A 21,152-nucleotide genomic window follows, 5' to 3' on the forward strand; every position below is an offset into this window, starting at 1 on the left:
CCGCAGAGGACCAGAATACGTGTGCACATACCAAAACCCTAACCCTAGCCCTAACCCTAACCCTAGCTCTAACCCTAACCCTAGCCCTAACCCTAGCCCTAACCCTAACCCTACCCCTAACCCTAACCCTAGCCCTAACCCTACCCCTAACCCTAGCCCTAGCCCTAGCCCTAACCCTTGCCCTAACCCTAGCCCTAACCCTAGCCCTAACCCTATTCTAACATTAGTGGAAAAAAAAATTCTTTATTTTTTTATTGTCCCTACCTATGGGGGTGACAAGGGGGGGGGGGGTCATTTATCATTTTTTTATTTTGATCACTGGGATAGATTATCTCAGTGATCAAAATGCACTTTGAACGAATCTGCCGGCCGGCAGATTCGGCGGGCGCACTGCGCATGCACCCGCCATTTTGGAAGATGGCAGCGCCCAGGGAGAAGACGGACCCCGGCAGGATCGGTAAGTATGATGGGGTGGGGGGGGAGCACGTGGGGGTGGATCGGAGCATGGGGGGTGGATCGGAACGCGGGAGGGGTGGAACGGAGCACGGGGGGGTGGAACGGAGCACGGGGGGGTGGAACGGAGCACGGGGGGGTGAATCGGAGTGCAGGGGGGGTGATTGGAGCACGGGGGGGTGATTGGAGCACGGGGGTGAGCGGACAAGAGCACAGGGGGGAGCGGAGCACAGGACGGAGGGGAGCGGGGCAGTGTACCGGACAGATCGGAGGGCTGGGGGGGCGATCGGTGGGGTGGGGGGGGGGTTAAGCCACCCCCCCTGGGCTAAACTACCACTCCCCCTGTCCCTGCAGATCGGGTGAAATGGGAGTTAACCCTTTCACCCAATCTGCAGGGACGCGATCTTTCCATGACGCCACATAGGCGTCATGGGTCGGATTGGCACCGACTTTCATGACGCCTACGTGGCGTCATGGGTCGGGAAGGGGTTAACCAAGAAGGGTGCTGATGTGGTCAATTGGTCTTCTGCTGCTGTGGAAGCTTTTCAAGAGTTGAAGCGTCGTTTTTCTTCTGCCCCTGTGTTGTGCCAACCAGATGTTTCGCTCCCGTTCCAGGTCGAGGTTGATGCTTCTGAGATTGGAGCAGGGGCTGTTTTGTCGCAAAGAAGTTCTGATGGCTCGGTGATGAAACCATGCGCCTTCTTTTCCAGGAAGTTTTCGCCTGCTGAGCGTAATTATGATGTTGGCAATCGAGAGTTGCTGGCCATGAAGTGGGCATTCGAGGAGTGGCGTCATTGGCTTGAAGGAGCTAAGCATCGTGTGGTGGTCTTGACTGATCACAAGAACTTGACTTATCTCGAGTCTGCCAAACGGTTGAATCCTAGACAGGCTCGTTGGTCGCTGTTTTTCTCCCGTTTTGACTTTGTGGTTTCGTATCTTCCGGGCTCTAAAAATGTGAAGGCGGATGCCCTGTCTAGGAGTTTTGTGCCCGACTCTCCGGGTTTGCCTGAGCCGGCGGGTATTCTCAAAGAGGGGGTAATTGTGTCTGCCATCTCCCCTGATTTGCGGCGGGTGCTGCAAAAATTTCAGGCTAATAGACCTGACCGTTGCCCAGCGGAGAAACTGTTTGTTCCTGATAAATGGACGAGTAGAGTTATCTCCGAGGTTCATTGTTCGGTGTTGGCTGGTCATCCTGGAATCTTTGGTACCAGAGATTTGGTGGCTAGATCCTTTTGGTGGCCGTCTCTGTCACGGGATGTGCGTTCGTTTGTGCAGTCCTATGGGATTTGTGCTCGGGCTAAGCCCTGCTGTTCTCGTGCCAGTTGGTTGCTTTTGCCCTTGCCAGTCCCGAAGAGGCCCTGGACACATATCTCTATGGATTTTATTTTGGATCTCCCCGTATCTCAAAAAATGTCGGTCATTTGGGTGGTTTGTGATCGCTTCTCTAAGATGGTCCATTTGGTACCCTTGTCTAAATTGCCTTCCTCCTCTGATTTGGTGCCATTGTTCTTCCAGCATGTGGTTCATTTACATGGCATTCCGGAGAACATCGTTTCTGACAGAGGTTCCCAGTTTGTTTCGAGGTTTTGGCGAGCTTTTTGTGCTAGGATGGGCATTGATTTGTCTTTTTCCTCGGCTTTCCATCCTCAGACAAATGGCCAGACTGAACGAACCAATCAGACCCTGGAAACATATCTGAGATGTTTTGTTTCTGCTGATCAGGATGATTGGGTGTCCTTTTTGCCTTTGGCTGAGTTCGCCCTTAATAATCGGGCCAGCTCTGTTGTGAATTCTGTGGCAGAGTTCACTCCTGTGGTCACAAGTGGTACTTCGGCTGATTCTCTCTGGGATCTTCCGTTTGTGGAGGAAAGTGGTACTGCAGCTTCTGAGTTTCCTCCCTCAGGTGATCTGGTGAGCTCGTTAGCTTCTTTTCTACTTAACTCCACCTGATGCTTTGATCTATGCTTCCTGTCAATGTTTCAGTGTGGGACTTGTTTTTTCCCTGGATCATTCCTGTGGCCTGCTGCTCTGCAAAGCTAAGTTTTGCTTATGTTATTTGGTTGCTATTTTTCTGTCCAGCTTGCTTTATTGGTTTTTCTCGCCTGCTGGAAGCTCTGAGACGCAGAGGGACCACCTCCATACCGTTAGTCGGTGCGGAGGGTCTTTTTGTCCCCTCTGCGTGGTTTTTTATAGGTTTTTGTGCTGACCACAAAGTTATCTTCCCTATCCTCGTTCTGTTCAGCTAGTCGGGCCTCACTTTGCTAAATCTGTTTCATCTCTATGTTTGTGTTTTCATCTTACTCACAGTCATTATATGTGGGGGGCTGCCTTTTCCTTTGGGGAATTTCTCTGAGGCAAGGTAGGCTTATTTTTCTATCTTCAGGATTAGCTAGTTTCTCAGGCTGTGACGAGGCGCCTAGGTTCTGGTCAGGAGCGCTCCACGGCTACCTTTAGTGTGGTTTGATAGGCTTAGGGATTGCGGTCTGCAGAGTTCCCACGTCTCAGAGCTCGTTTTATTATTTTGGGTTATTGTCAGTTCACTGTATGTGCTCTGACCTCCATGTCCATTGTGATTCTGAATTGCCTTTCATAACAGTACAGGAAGCCGAAAGTGCTAATGATTCTCAATAGAGGGGAAAAAGAAGTTCTGAGACCATTTTTTCTTCTTTGCACTGTGTTTTGTCTTTTTTTTCCCCTAGACATTTGGGTGGTTCAGGACACAGGTGTAGCAATGGACATTAAAGGTCTGTCTTCATGTGTGAATCAGCTCACGGCAAGAGTTCAAAATATTCAAGATTTTGTGGTCCAGAATTCTTTGCTTGAACCGAGAATTCCTATTCCAGATTTGTTTTTTGGAGATAGAACTAAATTTCTGAGTTTCAAAAATAATTGTAAACTATTTCTGGCTTTGAAACCTCGCTCTTCTGGTGACCCAATTCAACAGGTTAGGATCGTCATTTCTTTTTTGCGCGGCGACCCTCAGGACTGGCCGTTTTCTCTTGCGTCGGGAGATCCTGCATTGAGTAATATCGATGCGTTTTTCCTGGCGCTTGGGTTGCTGTACGATGAGCCTAATTCAGTGGATCAGGCAGAAAAAAATTTGCTGGCTCTTTGTCAGGCTCAGGATGAGATAGAGGTATATTGTCAGAAATTTAGAAAGTGGTCAGTGCTCACTCAATGGAATGAATCTGCGCTGGCAGCAATATTCAGAAAGGGTCTCTCTGAAGCCCTTAAGGATGTTATGGTGGGATTTCCTATGCCTGCTGGTTTGAATGAGTCTATGTCTTTGGCCATTCAGATCGGTCGACGCTTGCGTGAGCGTAAACCTGTGCACCATTTGGCGGTATTACCTGAGCTTAAACCTGAGCCTATGCAGTGTGATAGGACCTTGACCAGAGTTGAACGGCAAGAACATAGACGTCTGAATGGTCTGTGTTTCTACTGTGGTGATTCCACTCATGCTATCTCTGATTGTCCTAAGCGCACTAAGCGGTTCGCTAGGTCTGCCACCATTGGTACTGTACAGTCAAAATTTCTTCTGTCCGTTACCTTGATCTGCTCTTTGTCATCATATTCTGTCATGGCATTTGTGGATTCAGGCGCTGCCCTGAATTTGATGGACTTGGAATATGCTAAGCGTTGTGGGTTTTTCTTGGAGCCCTTGCAGTGTCCTATTCCATTGAGAGGAATTGATGCTACGCCTTTGGCCAAGAATAAGCCTCAATACTGGACCCAGCTGACCATGTGCATGGCTCCTGCACATCAGGAGGTTATTCGCTTTCTGGTGTTGCATAATCTGCATGATGTGGTCGTGTTGGGGTTGCCATGGCTACAAGCCCATAATCCAGTATTAGATTGGAAATCCATGTCGGTGTCCAGCTGGGGTTGTCAGGGGGTACATGGTGATGTTCCATTTCTGTCAATTTCATCATCCACTCCTTCTGAGGTCCCAGAGTTCTTGTCTGATTACCGGGATGTATTTGATGAGCCCAAGTCCAATACCCTACCTCCGCATAGGGATTGTGATTGTGCTATCAATTTGATTCCTGGTAGTAAATTCCCAAAAGGTCGATTGTTTAATTTGTCCGTGCCTGAGCACACCGCTATGCGCAGTTATGTGAAGGAATCCCTGGAGAAGGGGCATATTCGCCCGTCATCGTCGCCATTAGGAGCAGGGTTCTTTTTTGTAGCCAAGAAGGATGGTTCGCTGAGACCTTGGATAGATTACCGCCTTCTTAATAAGATCACGGTTAAATTTCAGTACCCCTTGCCATTGTTATCTGATCTGTTTGCTCGGATTAAGGGGGCTAGTTGGTTCACAAAGATAGATCTTCGTGGTGCGTATAATCTGGTGCGAATTAAGCAAGGTGATGAATGGAAAACTGCATTTAATACGCCCGAGGGTCATTTTGAGTATCTCGTGATGCCGTTCGGACTTGCCAATGCTCCATCAGTGTTTCAGTCCTTTATGCATGACATCTTCCGAGAGTACCTGGATAAATTCCTGATTGTGTACTTGGATGACATTTTGATCTTCTCGGATGATTGGGAGTCTCATGTGAAGCAGGTCAGAACGGTTTTTCAGGTCCTGCGTGCTAATTCTTTGTTTGTGAAGGGATCAAAGTGTCTCTTTGGTGTGCAGAAGGTTTCATTTTTGGGGTTCATCTTTTCCCCTTCTACTATCGAGATGGATCCTGTTAAGGTCCAAGCCATCCATGATTGGACTCAGCCGACATCTCTGAAAAGTCTGCAAAAGTTCCTGGGCTTTGCTAATTTTTATCGTCGCTTCATCTGCAATTTTTCTAGTATTGCTAAACCATTGACCGATTTGACCAAGAAGGGTGCTGATGTGGTCAATTGGTCTTCTGCTGCTGTGGAAGCTTTTCAAGAGTTGAAGCGTCGTTTTTCTTCTGCCCCTGTGTTGTGTCAACCAGATGTTTCTCTTCCGTTCCAGGTCGAGGTTGATGCTTCTGAGATTGGAGCAGGGGCTGTTTTGTCGCAGAGAGGTTCTGGTTGCTCAGTGATGAAACCATGCGCTTTCTTTTCCAGGAAGTTTTCGCCTGCTGAGCGTAATTATGATGTGGGCAACCGAGAGTTGCTGGCCATGAAGTGGGCGTTCGAGGAGTGGCGTCATTGGCTTGAAGGAGCTAAGCATCGCGTGGTGGTATTGACTGATCATAAGAACTTGACTTATCTCGAGTCTGCCAAGCGCTTGAATCCTAGACAAGCTCGTCGGTTGTTGTTTTTTGCCCGTTTTGACTTTGTGATTTCGTACCTTCCGGGCTCTAAAAATGTGAAGGCGGATGCTCTGTCTAGGAGTTTTGTACCCGACTCTCCGGGTTTATCTGAGCCGGCGGGTATCCTCAAGGAAGGAGTAATTGTGTCTGCCATCTCCCCTGATTTGCGGCGGGTGCTGCAAAAATTTCAGGCTAATAAACCTGATCGTTGCCCAGCGGAGAAACTGTTTGTCCCTGATAGGTGGACGAATAGAGTTATCTCTGAACTTCATTGTTCGGTGTTGGCTGGTCATCCTGGAATCTTTTGTACCAGAGAGTTAGTGGCTAGATCCTTTTGGTGGCCCTCTCTGTCGCGGGATGTGCGTACTTTTGTGCAGTCCTGTGGGATTTGTGCTCGGGCTAAGCCCTGCTGTTCTCGTGCCAGTGGGTTGCTTTTGCCCTTGCCGGTCCCGAAGAGGCCTTGGACACCTATCTCTATGGATTTTATTTCTGACCTTCCCGTTTCTCAAAAGATGTCAGTTATTTGGGTGGTCTGTGATCGCTTTTCTAAGATGGTCCATTTGGTACCCTTGTCTAAATTGCCTTCCTCCTCTGATTTGGTGCCTTTGTTCTTCCAGCATGTGGTTCGTTTGCATGGCATTCCAGAGAATATTGTTTCTGACAGAGGTTCCCAGTTTGTTTCGAGGTTTTGGCGAGCCTTTTGTGGTAGGATGGGCATTGACTTGTCTTTTTCCTCGGCTTTCCATCCTCAGACTAATGGCCAGACCGAGCGAACCAATCAGACCTTGGAAACATATCTGAGGTGCTTTGTTTCTGCTGATCAGGATGACTGGGTGTCCTTTTTGCCTTTGGCTGAGTTCGCCCTTAATAATCGGGCCAGCTCGGCTACCTTGGTTTCACCGTTTTTCTGTAATTCTGGGTTCCATCCTCGTTTCTCTTCTGGACAGGTTGAGTCTTCGGACTGTCCTGGTGTGGATACTGTGGTGGACAGGTTGCAGCAGATTTGGACTCAGGTAGTGGACAATTTGACCTTGTCCCAGGAGAAGGCTCAACTTTTTGCTAATCGCAGACGCCGTGTGGGTCCCCGACTTCGTGTTGGGGATCTGGTTTGGTTATCTTCTCGTCATATTCCTATGAAGGTTTCCTCTCCTAAGTTTAAACCTCGTTTTATTGGTCCGTATAGGATTTCTGAGGTTCTTAATCCTGTGTCTTTTCGTCTGACCCTTCCAGATTCTTTTTCCATACATAACGTATTCCATAGGTCATTGTTGCGGAGATACGTGGCACCTATGGTTCCATCTGTTGATCCTCCTGCCCCGGTTTTGGTGGAGGGGGAATTGGAGTATATTGTGGAGAAGATTTTGGATTCTCGTGTTTCAAGACGGAAACTCCAGTATCTGGTTAAATGGAAGGGTTATGCTCAGGAGGATAATTCCTGGGTTTTTGCCTCTGATGTCCATGCTCCCGATCTTGTTCGTGCCTTTCATGTGGCTCATCCTGGTCGGCCTGGGGGCTCTGGTGAGGGTTCGGTGTCCCCTCCTCAAGGGGGGGGTACTGTTGTGAATTCTGTGGCAGAGTTCACTCCGGTGGTCACAAGTGGTACTTCGGCTGATTCTCTCTGGGATCTTCCGTTTGTGGAGGAAAGTGGTACTGCAGCTTCTGAGTTTCCTCCCTTAGGTGATCTGGTGAGCTCGTTAGCTTCTTCTCTACTCAACTCCACCTGATGCTTTGATCTATGCTTCCTGTCAATGTTTCAGTGTGGGACTTGTTTTTTCCCTGGATCATTCCTGTGGCCTGCTGCTCTGCAAAGCTAAGTTTTGCTTATGTTATTTGGTTGCTATTTTTCTGTCCAGCTTGCTTTATTGGTTATTCTCGCCTGCTGGAAGCTCTGAGACGCAGAGGGACCACCTCCGTACCGTTAGTCGGTGCGGAGGGTCTTTTTGTCCCCTCTGCGTGGTTTTTTATAGGTTTTTGTGCTGACCGCAAAGTTATCTTCCCTATCCTCGTTCTGTTCAGCTAGTCGGGCCTCACTTTGCTAAATCTGTTTCATCTCTATGTTTGTGTTTTCATCTTACTCACAGTCATTATATGTGGGGGGCTGCCTTTTCCTTTGGGGAATTTCTCTGAGGCAAGGTAGGCTTATTTTTCTATCTTCAGGATTAGCTAGTTTCTCAGGCTGTGACGAGGCGCCTAGGTTCTGGTCAGGAGCGCTCCACGGCTACCTTTAGTGTGGTTTGATAGGCTTAGGGATTGCGGTCTGCAGAGTTCCCACGTCTCAGAGCTCGTTTTATTATTTTGGGTTATTGTCAGTTCACTGTATGTGCTCTGACCTCCATGTCCATTGTGATTCTGAATTGCCTTTCATAACACAGCTCGGCTACTTTGGTTTCGCCGTTTTTCTGCAATTCTGGTTTCCATCCTCGTTTCTCGTCAGGGCAGGTTGAGTCTTCTGACTGTCCTGGTGTGGATACTGTGGTGGATAGGTTGCAGCAGATTTGGACTTATGTAGTGGACAATTTGACATTGTCTCAGGAGAAGGCTCAACGTTTCGCTAACCGCAGGCGCTGTGTGGGTCCCCGACTTCGTGTTGGGGATTTGGTTTGGTTGTCATCTCGTTATATTCCTATGAAAGTTTCCTCTCCTAAGTTTAAGCCTCGTTTCATTGGTCCGTATAGGATTTCTGAGGTTCTTAATCCTGTGTCTTTTCGTTTGACCCTTCCAGCTTCTTTTTCCATCCATAACGTATTCCATAGGTCATTGTTGCGGAGATACGTGGCACCTGTGGTTCCATCCGTTGATCCTCCTGCCCCGGTTTTGGTTGAGGGGGAGTTGGAGTATATAGTGGAGAAGATTTTGGATTCTCGTATTTCGAGACAGAAACTCCAGTACCTGGTTAAGTGGGAGGGTTATGGTCAGGAAGATAATTCCTGGGTCTTTGCCTCTGATGTTCATGCTGCCGATCTGGTTCGTGCCTTTCATTTGGCTCATCCTGGTCGGCCTGGGGGCTCTGGTGAGGGTTCGGTGACCCCTCCTCAAGGATGGGGTACTGTTGTGAATTCTGTGGTCAAGCTCCCTCCTGTGGTCATGAGTGGTACTTCGGCTGGTTCTGTCTATGAGCTTCCTCTGGTGGATGTGAGTGGGGCTGCGGCTTCTGAGTTTCCTTCCTCAGGTGACGGGGTTAAGTCGTTAGGTGCTGCTCTATTTTACTCCACCTAGTTCTTTGTTCCTGGCCTCCAGTCAATGTTCCAGTATTGGTCTTGCTTTCTCCTGGATCGTTCTTGTGGCCTGTCTGCCCTGCATAAGCTAAGTTCTGCTTGTGTTATTTTTGTTTGCTATTTTTTCTGTCCAGCTTGCTATATTGGTTTGTCTTGCTGGCTGGAAGCTCTGGAACGCAGAGGAAGCACCTCCGTACCGTTAGTCGGTGCGGAGGGTCTTTTTGCGCCCTCTGCGTGGTTGTTTGTAGGTTTTTGTGCTGACCGCAAAGCTATCTTTCCTGTCCTCGGTCTATTTAGTAAGTCGGGCCTCACTTTGCTAAAATCTATTTCATCTCTGTGTTTGTGTTTTCATCTTTGCTCACAGTCATTATATGTGGGGGGCTGCCTTTTCCTTTGGGGAATTTCTCTGAGGCAAGGTAGGCTTATTTTTCTATCTTCAGGGCTAGCTAGTTTCTCAGGCTGTGCCGAGTTGCATAGGGAGCGTTAGGAGCAATCCACGGCTACCTCTAGTGTGGTGTGATAGGATTAGGGATTGCGGTCAGCAGAGTTCCCACGTCTCAGAGCTCGTCCTATGTGATTAGCAACTATCAGGTCATTTTCTGTGCTCGTAACCACCAGGTCCATTGTGGTTCTGAATCACCTGTTCATAACACTCATCGATCCTCTGTATCTAGAAGTTCCTCCACTGCTTCTGCCTCCTCAACCTCCTCTCGGTCCTCCACCTGCACCCAAAGCCTGTCTGGTAATGCCACCCACGATGTAACTGCGCAAAAGGAATCCTGCACACCTCCTCACTATGGTGTCACCAGGGCTCAACGGCATCAGGCAGTGTTTACATTGAAATGTCTGGGAAATGTGAGTCACACAGCTGAGGAGTTGTGGTCAGCTCTGGAGACCGAGTTCCATCAATGGTTGTCTCCACTGAACCTGCAGCCAGGGAAGGCTGTGTGCGACAATGCTGCAAACCTGGGTGCGGCCCTTCACCGGGGCAATGTCACACATGTGCCTTGTATGGCTCACGTTTTGAACCTGGTTGTCCAGCAATTTTTATCCCACTATCCCGGACTAGATGGGCTTCTGCAGAGGGCACGCTCGCTGTGTGCTCACTTCCGCCGTTCGCATCCCGCAGCTCGACGACTTGCATCTCTACAGAAGTCGCTGGGCCTGCCAGTTTACCGGCTGAAATGCGATGTGCCCACAAGGTGGAATTCAACTCTGCACATGTTGCAGCGACTGTGGCAGCACCGACGAGCCCTGGTGCAATACGTTATGGCTGCTATATACCGCGTGGGCTGTGTTATATACTACGTGGCTGCTATATACTGCGTGGGCAGTGTTCTATACTACGTGGCTGCTATATACTGCGTGGGCTGTGTTATATACTACGTGGCTGCTATATGCTGCGTGGGCTGTGCTATATATTACGTGGCCAGTGTTATATAATGCGTGGCCTGTGTTATATACTTCGTCGCCTGTGTTATATACTGCATGGCTGCTATATACTGCAAGGGCTGTGCTATATATTAAGTGACCAGTGTTATATACTGCTTGGCCTGTGTTATATACTACGTCGCCTGTGTTATATACTGCGTGGCTGATATATACTGCGTGGGCGGTGTTATATAGTACGTGGCTGTGTTATATACTGCGTGACCACTGTTATATATTGCGTGGCCTGTATTAACGCATCGGGTATTCTACAATATGTATGTATATAGCAGCCACATAGTATATAGCACAGGCCACGTAGTATTTGTCTGCTATATACTACATGGCTCCTATATACTACGTGGCTTGGGCTATATACTATGTGGCTGCTATATACATACATAAATACATATTCTAGAATACCCGATGCATTAGAATCGGGCCACCATCTAGTGATTCATGAGAAGGAAGCGCAATAGTCTATTAGATGTATTAGTAGAATTTGCTGTCCTAATGGTTAAAATATATGAACTGATATTTATTAACTTACATACATGCATTTTGACTCAAAATATTTTTTGTATTTTGGTTTAATTAAAAATGTTACAATTTTTGCCTTCTATAGAATCTATGCAGGGCCAGCGCCAGCACCCGGGGGACCCGGGCAAGTGCTAGCGTCTCTTGCCAACGGGGACATTGGCGTGTTATGGGGCCCGGTGCCAGCGCCCGCCAGTGGGCCACCCGCTTGCTGAGGGCCATGGTACTTGCAATACTTCCCTCTCCCTGTTCTTATGCTGCGGCATCTTTTCCGTCTTCTGACTCTGTGATGTTTCAGGTCAGAGGACGTGATGATGTTACTACAGTGTGCTCTCTGTGCTGAACAGTCACAGTGCAGAGTCGAAAGACGGCGAACTGAGGAGTCCGGACCTGTAGCCAGTGGGGCACATGATGTATGAAGCATTATATGTGGCCCATCATATACTGTATGAAGCATTATATGGGGCTCATAATCTATGGACCAATATATGAGGCTCGTTATACTGTTTGAAGCATTATATGGTGCTCCTACTGTATGGAGCAATATATGGGGCTCATTATACTATATAGAGATATAATATGGCGCCCATTATACTGCATGGAGCAATATATGGGTCTCATTGTACTGTATAGAGCAATATATGGGGTTCATTATACTGTGTAGAGCATTATATGGGGTCAATTTTTCTGTATGGAGCAATATATGGGGTCCTTTATACTGAATGGAGCAATATATGGGTCTCATTGTACTGTATGGAGCAATATATGGGGTTCATTATACTGTTTGGAGCATTATATGGGGTTCATTATTCTGTATGGTGCAATATATGGGGTCCATTATACTGAATGGAGCAATATATGGGGCTTATTATTCTGTATGGAGCCATATATGGAGCTCATTATTCTGTATGGTGCACTATGTGGTGCCCATAATACTGTATGGAACAATATATGGGGCTCATTATTCTGTATGGAGCCATATATGAAGCTCATTATTCTGTATGGTGCACTATGTGGTGCCCATAATACTGTATGGAGCAATATGAGGGGCTCAATATTCTGTATGGAAGACTATAGTGTCCGTTTTTTTAGCTATTCTAGAATTTACAATACATATCACTCATGTAATGTAAGAAGTAAGAGAAATATTTGGCATTGTACTATACCTATATTTCTCTGCCGTATCTGTGCATTATGAATTGTGGTATGTGTTAAAGGGGCCCGGGCCCTCAAAAATCTGGAGACGGCCCTGCCTCTATGTATCACTGTACATAAGAGACTGCAGGATGAGTTGCTTGGACTGACAGCATGGTTTGTAACTCTTATCTTGCTTCTTTTGAACTTTCTACTAAACTGATTTCTGGCATTAAAATTGAACTCTCAACTGGTCATAAATCAACGTCGAGGAAAGTCCAAAGATGGAGACTAAACTCACTGATTGAAGATCACTGTTAATTCATAGTCTATGCAGTTTACAGTATGTATAGTTATCCGTAAAGGCTGTGGGAGCTAAACAATTATAGTTAAAAAATTTTAACCCTGCTGTTCTGTTCGGGTCATATTGACCCGTAGAGAATTTGTGAGGCCCTGTAGATTTTTTTCTATAAGTTTTTAAAACTTGAGGTTACTTGACTTTTCCTCATTTGGGGGGCCTATCTATGAGTATTTTTTTTTTTTGTTTACTTTTTGCCACACACCGATTTGTGCACTTGTCGTGTTTGGGTCATAGTGACCCGGACACATTTTTTACAGCTGTGAGGCCATATTTTCAGTGAAATAAAGGAGTTATAACCTCAGTTGGGTCTATTTATTGCATCTACTATTGTATATCAATTTATTTATTTCCTAAATTATTTCAATGGGGTCGTACACGCTCTCTGCCGGGTGTATGCATTGAGATCTGCGCACCATAAAAATGGCTTTATATTGATTATTTTTGGTGCACAGTCTATACTAAAATGTAGAGCGCATCCAGAGAGATCACTAGGTGTGCACTACACGTGTATATTCTGCGCAGAACGGACCGCGCAGAAGAGGGACCATGGCCTCCACAAGCACTTCTACCCCCATGGCCTCTACCAGCGGGGCTTCCAGAATAGAAAGAAAAAAGTGCAGCTATTGCCCTTATTCTTGTGATAATAAAACAAGTATTAAATGTAAATTTATATTACCATGTAAATATGTTCAAATTGAAGTGTTTATTATCTTTCATTTTTTTCACAAAATGTTTGATTTGCTTGTTTTGGTTTGGGTTTTTTTTACCACATATGTGTAGTTTGCTATTTTTCGTTTTGCTTATTACTAGGTTTTTTTTTAATTAAAAAAAAAATAAAGATTTCGATTTCATTTTTCTTTTATTTCCAAACATGTTCCCATACAGTCTAGTAAGCAAAAGGTATAAAAATAATTGAGTTAGAGTGTCTAAAATCAAGATTTAATAAACCGGGTCATAGTGACCCAGGAGCAATACAAGTGTATAGTACATGGGAACAGCACAGCAGGGAAGCTGCATTTAAAAGAAAAAAGAAAGGAAATTGCCTCTGATATTATCAATGATTTAAACCAAATTGTTTCTCCTTTGAATATTTTATCTTTCCAACATTATTTGTGACAATTACCTGTACCTAAATGAACTGGAAAACGTTGTCATATCAATCACATGGAGGCAAATGTATGTGCGGGCAGGGATCATAATGGTTAGTAACTCGCTGAATTAGTTTCTGAACAGTCAGTACGATCCTTTATAAGGGTATGTTTCCACCGTCCGTAATGACGGAGAGGAAAACTCGCTCCGCCCAAAGTGCCGCCCCCTTCTGTACGCGCGGTGATTCCGGATGTGTTCATTGCTCACATCCGGAATCTCCGCACCCCATTCATAGGACCCTGTGATTTAACATGTGGCGATGGAGCGTCGCCGCAAGGTAAACAGACATGCTGCGGTCTAAAAAGACGCGCCGCATGTCCGGAATCGCAGGGCCGCCGGATGCGTGCTCGCACACATAGTGGAGACGGGATTTCATAAAATCCCCTCCACTATGCTGTAACATCTGGATGCTGCGGTTGTACACAGCTATTCCAGATGTATTCCTGAACGTGGAAACATAGCCTAACAGGAACCCAAGACTCCATGGGGATAGGCTCAGTGTCCCTATAAATCATAGACATCAGGTATCTAGAGCATTGCATCATTCTTTGCATTCAAGGACAGTGACTATGGCCTGGACATTTCAGTTGTGCGTGGACACCCCACCCCCATGACATTCCTAATAGTGTAAATTGGCATGGCTCGTCAAATTGGGACAACCCATTTTATGTCACTTCCTGGAAGGCTAATAGTGCCAAGTAGACCCATGGGGATGAGGCCATTTGGGGTTACTATTCTATTATAATGTTTTATCTATTCACTATTTTGCATGGCCTCTGATTATTCTCTGTGGATGTAAATTGAAATATTAATGGGACACTCATATGATACTGTATTTATTGTGCAGCTGAATAAAAACCATTGTTTCCAGTAAGTAGCCATCTCCGGATAAAGAAAGACTGACAGTCTTAGTCTTCCATGTCATCCATGATGCTGTAATTGACAGGTTATGGGGTCTGAAAGCAAACCTTGAAACATGGCCCCAGACCAGCATGACCCCCTCAACTAAGTGAGTTCTGGGCATAAAATGAGCCCCAATGCAAAATCTTCAAATGGCCCTCAACTATGATGGGCCTTTAATAGTATTGGGATTGCCACCTCTTTCTGTTCACATGTCAGATCTTCACGGGTTCATATTGCCTCTTCAGAGAAGAAGAGGGCTTGAACTCTAGTGCCCCCTACTGGAAGTAGCAATCCTAACAGTCAATGTGGACCCTTTAATAATGTTGCAGACACTGTGATTCAGGTGCTGCCCCTCATTAGTGGAAAGTGTCAGATCTGCTTTTGGCATGGCGTGAGGCATCCGACTGTGAACCCAGGGATAACGTTTCTTCTTCTGGAGAGTGACATATCAAGCCTGGCATTCCAACGTGAGATTGTCACAGGAGCATGGTGGACTGGAAGAGTCAGTGGCTCCACAGGCCTCTATTGCTAAATATCTATACAACTATATACTATGTTATACAAATAATTAAAACGATATACATATATAGTGTATATATGAATATTAATACTATGGATGGATGGTTGGATGGATTAGAAGCACAAATGGATGGATCGATAAACAGACAGACAGAGATAGATGGAAGCAGACAGATAAACAAACAAAAAAAACAAAAAGCCCAAACTACAACTTCCATATCTTTAATCATTTATAGACTATTTATCCAAAGCAAAAAAACAAAAAAAAACACATCAGACTGTAATTCTACTCTATTCCACTTGGGGGCGTTTATATACACATGAAAAAGTGCCTAGATCACCCTATTCCACTGTGTGGAGGCATTCACAGCTGGGCTGCCATCTTGACAGATTTTGTCTTAGGCTCTGCTGAGGATATTAGATGAGCAATCCGTACAAATAATATGATAATAATTCATGAGAATCTTACACTTTACTTCTGGTACTAACTTCAAAAAGGCAATGACAGGTGCAATTCAGACCAGTCTCAGAACAGCATGGCCATGAATATGGAGCCTGAAATCAGAGGTCAATTCTGTTATATATGGTGTTATTTATGTGATATAATGGGATATTGCATAAAGCTGTCATCAATGTAATATCTTTCCAGTCTTTCTGTGAGAAATTACTAATAAAAGAAGCAATGACACAAAAAACAGACACATTTAGATGATCTGATATAGATAAAATATGAAAATATGGTTAAAATGGAATTGACTTAAGCTCTACTATATATATATATATATATATATATATATACATGCATACATATAATATAGAAAAAAATATATATATAGATACACATCTCCATGTATGTCTATATATATGTAGATGGAATATATATAAGTAGATGGAATATATATATATATATATATATATATATATATATAGTAAATTTCTATTCTCTCATTTCTTTCCTGCGACCTCGGCACTTCTACATAAAGATATTAAATCCTGTCTTCTATAGGCGCAGATACTATTTGTGTAAGATTTCGTTTGTACAGAGATTATATGATCCTTGGCTTCAAGCAGACAATAATGACACCAAAACAAGGGTCCATCGTTGTATTAACATTATATTTACCTTTCCCTTTGATATTTCTAATTTGTTACATAACTACAGGTCATTTTTGTATATTTGGCATTTATGCTGAAATAGTTGGAAACGAAATCTTGCCCATCTATCTGTCTATCATCTCTATTTTTATTCATCTACCATATATCATCTATCTATCTAACGGAGAGATCATGTCCACGGTCTCCAGATTTGGGGGTCTTTGCCCCTATGTGTGCCGACTGCTTATTACTGGCAGGGAACTAATGCAGGTAAGAGAAGTGAATGAGATGTTTTACAAGCAGAATCTCTATTGAGAGCATCTGACCCATATTTAATTGGGATGATCTCTCCTGAGGGAATGAGATCCTTGAATGTAAGCTTTAACCTTTGGTGGTCCATGGAGTACATTCATTTACAGGGAGGGGCTCTCTGGCCCTATCCCAAAGACTGGTCCTACAGGAGATAAGAATTTTTGACCTTGGACAAATGACCTCACCAGGCTATGATGTCGTGGAGTATCTACAAGCTTTCCATGAAGACCATCAATATCATATTTATAAGATATGATGATGTGAGAGATGATCACCAAAAATGAGAGCCAATGAATTGTCCTCTTACCTGGATAGCGTTGGTGACATTCCAGCCAGCTTCCCATGCTGTGATTTTAGGCTTTTCACCCGTTGACAACTCAGAACATAGTCCTTCATCCTTTGAGGCAGAAGAAGGGGGACCTGTGCCATCTCTTTGGTAATGAAAATCTCCTTCTGCAGGGGCATCTCCTGGGGACACTTCGGTCTTTAGGATGTCCATCTGAAGACCTTGTCGATGTTCATAGTCCAGGTCATCGCAATGAGCAAATCCAAGTGCTTCATCATCAGTGGCTGCTTGGAAGCCCATTCTGGCAAACATTCCACTAACCTTGGCCTGTGACTTGTTGGACACCGAGGTGGCCACATTGGACAGTTTGCTCCTTATCATGGTAGCCATGTTGGCTTGTCAAGACCCGATGAAATCAGGAATGTCCTCCTTCTTGGTCTGCAGGTATCGCCTTGACGTAGACTGTTACCTCCACTTGTTCAGACTGGCTCTTCTCCACCCCCGAGCCCCTCTCAGCATGACACCTTCTGCAAAGGTAATTAGAACCTCCTAGGTGTCGCCATGATGAGCATCTTCACCTTTTGTCTTTGTCTATTGGAGTTGGAAGCAAAGGGTGCTGCTGATGATAATAGAAACTTGGTAGCCACTTCTTCTGTGTGTACTTCCCTCAGCAGAATAGGAGCCCAATGCAAATCCTGTGGTGGGTGGGTGATTTAGGCAGGGAGGGGGGAAATGCAGTATGTTAGTATTGTGCTGAGCACGGTCAAGGGATATCTACAGCTAGAACATTCATCCAGCCAGTGGAGATTGGGAAAATGTTTGATGGGGGGAGGGGTAAGGGAATGAGGGTGTCTGCATGACTGCTGCATATCTGGGGGAGGGTCTAAATGTTCACCCCCACCCCTTTTGTCACCAATTGCATTGCACAATCCCTTACTTCCAACACTTTGAGCCTCCCATTCTGTCACCCCATGCAGTAGTTTCACCATAACTCAGCCATTATTCCACTAATCACTATAGCTCCCAGCAATGCCCAGGATCCCTTATTTTTTTAAACCCACATCATCCAACCTTCATCACAGAGCATAAGTTAATGAACCCCAGTGGGATTTTCCATTGCTGTAAAAAGCTCCATTATCTCACCACCAGAAATGACTTTTTTTTCACCGTGATTGACCAGTGATCTAAACCATAACTTCAAAATAAACCATTACTCATCGTTAGCACCTGAAGCCTCCAATGACCACCTACAGCAAGGTAGTATAGGCCACACTGCCCCCAGAGGTGCCCACCCACTGCGTATCTCTGCTGAGGTGGCATCCTAAAAGAATTATCATAATGTGCATGTGTCTCCAACCGAATGGACGTGTCAGGAGCCGGATCTAAGGAGCACAGAACGCCAAACAATTTGTTTCCATTCACTGGAAAATCACTTGTAATTGTCTTCTAAGGCTTAATTACCAAGGGATGCTCGGCAATGCTGCGGAGAGCCTGCACCTCGGGGTGAAACCTGGAAGCAGGGGCATGTAATGCAACAAGATGGGCATGTATAGTATAGAGAGAGAGAGAGAGAGAGAGAGATAGAAAGAGAGAGAGAGATAGAAAGAGAGAGATAGAGATGGATAGATGGAAAGAGAGAGATAGAGAGAGATAGATGGAAAGAGAGAGAGATGGAAAGAGAGAGAGATGGAAAGAGAGAGATAGAAAGAGAGAGAGATAGAAAGAGAGAGATAGAGAGAGAGAGATGGAAAGAGAGAGATGGAAAGAGAGAGATAGAGAGAGATAGATGGAAAGAGAGATGGAAAGAGAGAGATAGAAAGAGAGAGAGATAGATGGAAAGAGAGAGATAGACAGATAGATAGAAAGAGATAGATGGACGGCTAAATAGATAGATAGATAGATAGATAGATAGATAGATAGATAGATAGATAGATAGATAGATAGATAGATAGATAGATAGATATGGGATAGATGGTAAGATAGAGAGAGTGAGAGAGAGATAGAAAGAGATAGATGGATTGATAGATAGATGGATTGATAGATAGATGGATAGAGATAGTTAGATATGGGACAGATAGATAGATAGATAGATATGGGATAGATAGATAGATAGATAGATAGATAGATAGATAGATAGATAGATAGATAGATAGACACATTATTTGTCGGTCCAGTTATGTGCATATATAACATGTATATACTATACATGCATGTATATATGTATACACACATATATATGTATGTGTGTGAATATATATTATATCTATATATACACTCTATATGTACTCACACATAAATATAAATAAATATATATATATATATGCACGTGTGTGAATATATATACACACAATCTATATATACATATATATGTATCTCTATGTATGTAAATATATATGTATATATACACAAATTATATATATATATACACACACACATAAATATTAATATATATATGTAATTTTTATATATACACTCCATTCTTTCACTATATGTATGCGTGTGTGTGACTATATATATATATATATATATATATATATATATATATATATATATATATACTGTATATAATATATATTTAAATGATACATGCACACACTGCTATGTTTGCTTACCATCTTATTTGTTATTATTCCCCCACTCAATTTATGATTATCAATTATTATTAAATATATTATTAGAAGAAAAAAACATAATATTCTATAGAAACCTGAAGAATTGGATAAAAAACCTGGCTGCACATGGTAACAAATATTCGTTGTCGGACTGTTCCTTTCTTCCTCTTCTTGCTGGTAGTAATCCAGTGAGCCTGGCATACCACACCTGTGCCCACGTTCCCGCTTTTATGTGGGTGACATAAGGGCCGTGGGGGGCCTGGGGGCAGCAGTGCCACGGAATGTTTAGGGATACACAGTATTTTGTGGCGTGGATAACTGGATATGACATGCTGGATTCCTCCTTTACAAATCAAATGCTTTCATCTCACTGCACAAATAGGTCAACATTTGTCTGCTAATATCACGTTATTTTTTTTTTCTCTGGGAAGGGAATTCCAGATTATCCTACAGGGGATGCATTGTAAATGATTGCTAAAGTTCAAGGATTCTTTGCTTTCATGGTGAACTGACGATTCAAGACATTTTATATGATAAGTAAAAGAACGAAATAAATACAAATAAATACCCAATATTGAAATCAAAAGACTTGAAATAAGTAAAAGAAACGAATGAATGAATTATAGCTCGCATGTAAAAGAAAAGCACTAAGTACTAACACTGAAAACGACTGTAATGTAGAGTCAGATCACAGGAGAGAATTCTGTGTAAATAGCAGTGACATTTCCTCCATGTGCCCTGTACTGTGGATCTAATATAAGGGGCAATACACAGAGGAGGGCTCAGGGCTAAACTGAGAGGGCAACAATATTATTGTCTATGGCACCCAGGGGAGCTTTATAGTACTGTGTACATAGCACTAACACACGAGGAAGAGAATGAGAAAAAAATTATATATATATATATACAATATTAACACATGCAACAAGAGTGTACACATGCACATGGATATTACATATGTATATATATATATATATATATATATATATATATTTCTCTCACAGAGTTGCAACATAGATTTTTAATATGTAAATGGTAAATTTAAATGCATATTTGTGCATATATATATATATATATATATATATATATATATATATATACAAGCTCAGAAGAATAAGTCAATATTAATCTGATTACTCTATATATCTGACCATCCATCTATGTACGTTTATGATTTATTAACCATTATGAAGTGCATTTTCTGGAAGGAAGGATTTTCTTTATTGCTGTATCCAGGAGAAGGAGATGAGTGCGATTTTTGGGAGCAGTGTGTAGACCCCTGGCCCCCAGCTCTCGGTGACTGCAGGTATGTGTCTCCGCACAGGACAGCTTGGCTGGGGTAAGACATGTTGCCCAAAGCTGCACCAGGAAAGTGTGGCGAGTGTCTACAGAAAGAGGGAGCACTGAAGCCTACATCAAAGAAAGAACCGTCAGTGCTGGGAGAGAGGGAGACAATGAGAGAACTATAGGGAGTGTGGGGGAGATGAAAGAGAGAAGAAAAGACAGTGTGGAAGGAGAAAGAGAGAGAAAGAATAAAGAGAAAGAGGAAGAAAAGATGACATTCTGAAACAAGAAGAGAAATAAAAAGAATGACAAAGAGATGCAGATAAAAGATGAAGAAAATAGAGAAGTATAGGAGAGAAGCAAGATGAAAGAGTAAAAATGTAAGATGACTAAAGTGAAAAAATAGAATAGAAAAGGTAATAGAGGATCAGGAGTGGAAGAGAGCATGAAATAAGAAGCAGCAGAGGAGTGAGGACGAAGAGATGAGGAAGAAAAGCTGTAAAGAGAAAAGAAAGAGAATGAAGGAATGAAAGAGAAAGAAAGGAAGGAAGGAAGAGAGGAAGGAAGGAAGAGAGGAAGGAAGAAAGGAAGGGACAAAATTATGTAGAGATATAAAAAATAAGTGAC

At 43.8% G+C, this 21,152-nt stretch overlaps 1 protein-coding gene across 2 annotated transcripts in view; it reads right to left on the reverse strand.

Moving 5' to 3' along the window:
- The window catches only part of SLC32A1 (solute carrier family 32 member 1), a 65,600-nt gene that overhangs the window by 43,851 nt on the left and 597 nt on the right, over nt 1-21,152 (reverse strand). Inside the window, exon 2 of one of the 2 annotated variants that reach the window (XM_069752332.1) lies at nt 16,651-17,324. In XM_069752332.1, coding sequence (XP_069608433.1) covers nt 16,651-17,019 — 369 coding nt within the window. In that variant the 5' untranslated portion in view covers nt 17,020-17,324. Of the gene's footprint in view, nt 1-16,650; nt 17,453-21,152 lie in introns of those variants that run through there. The other variant, XM_069752330.1, reaches the window with a different exon arrangement.

Source organism: Ranitomeya imitator, chromosome 2 (genome assembly GCF_032444005.1).
Source record: "Ranitomeya imitator isolate aRanImi1 chromosome 2, aRanImi1.pri, whole genome shotgun sequence".
NCBI lineage: Eukaryota > Metazoa > Chordata > Amphibia > Anura > Dendrobatidae > Ranitomeya > Ranitomeya imitator.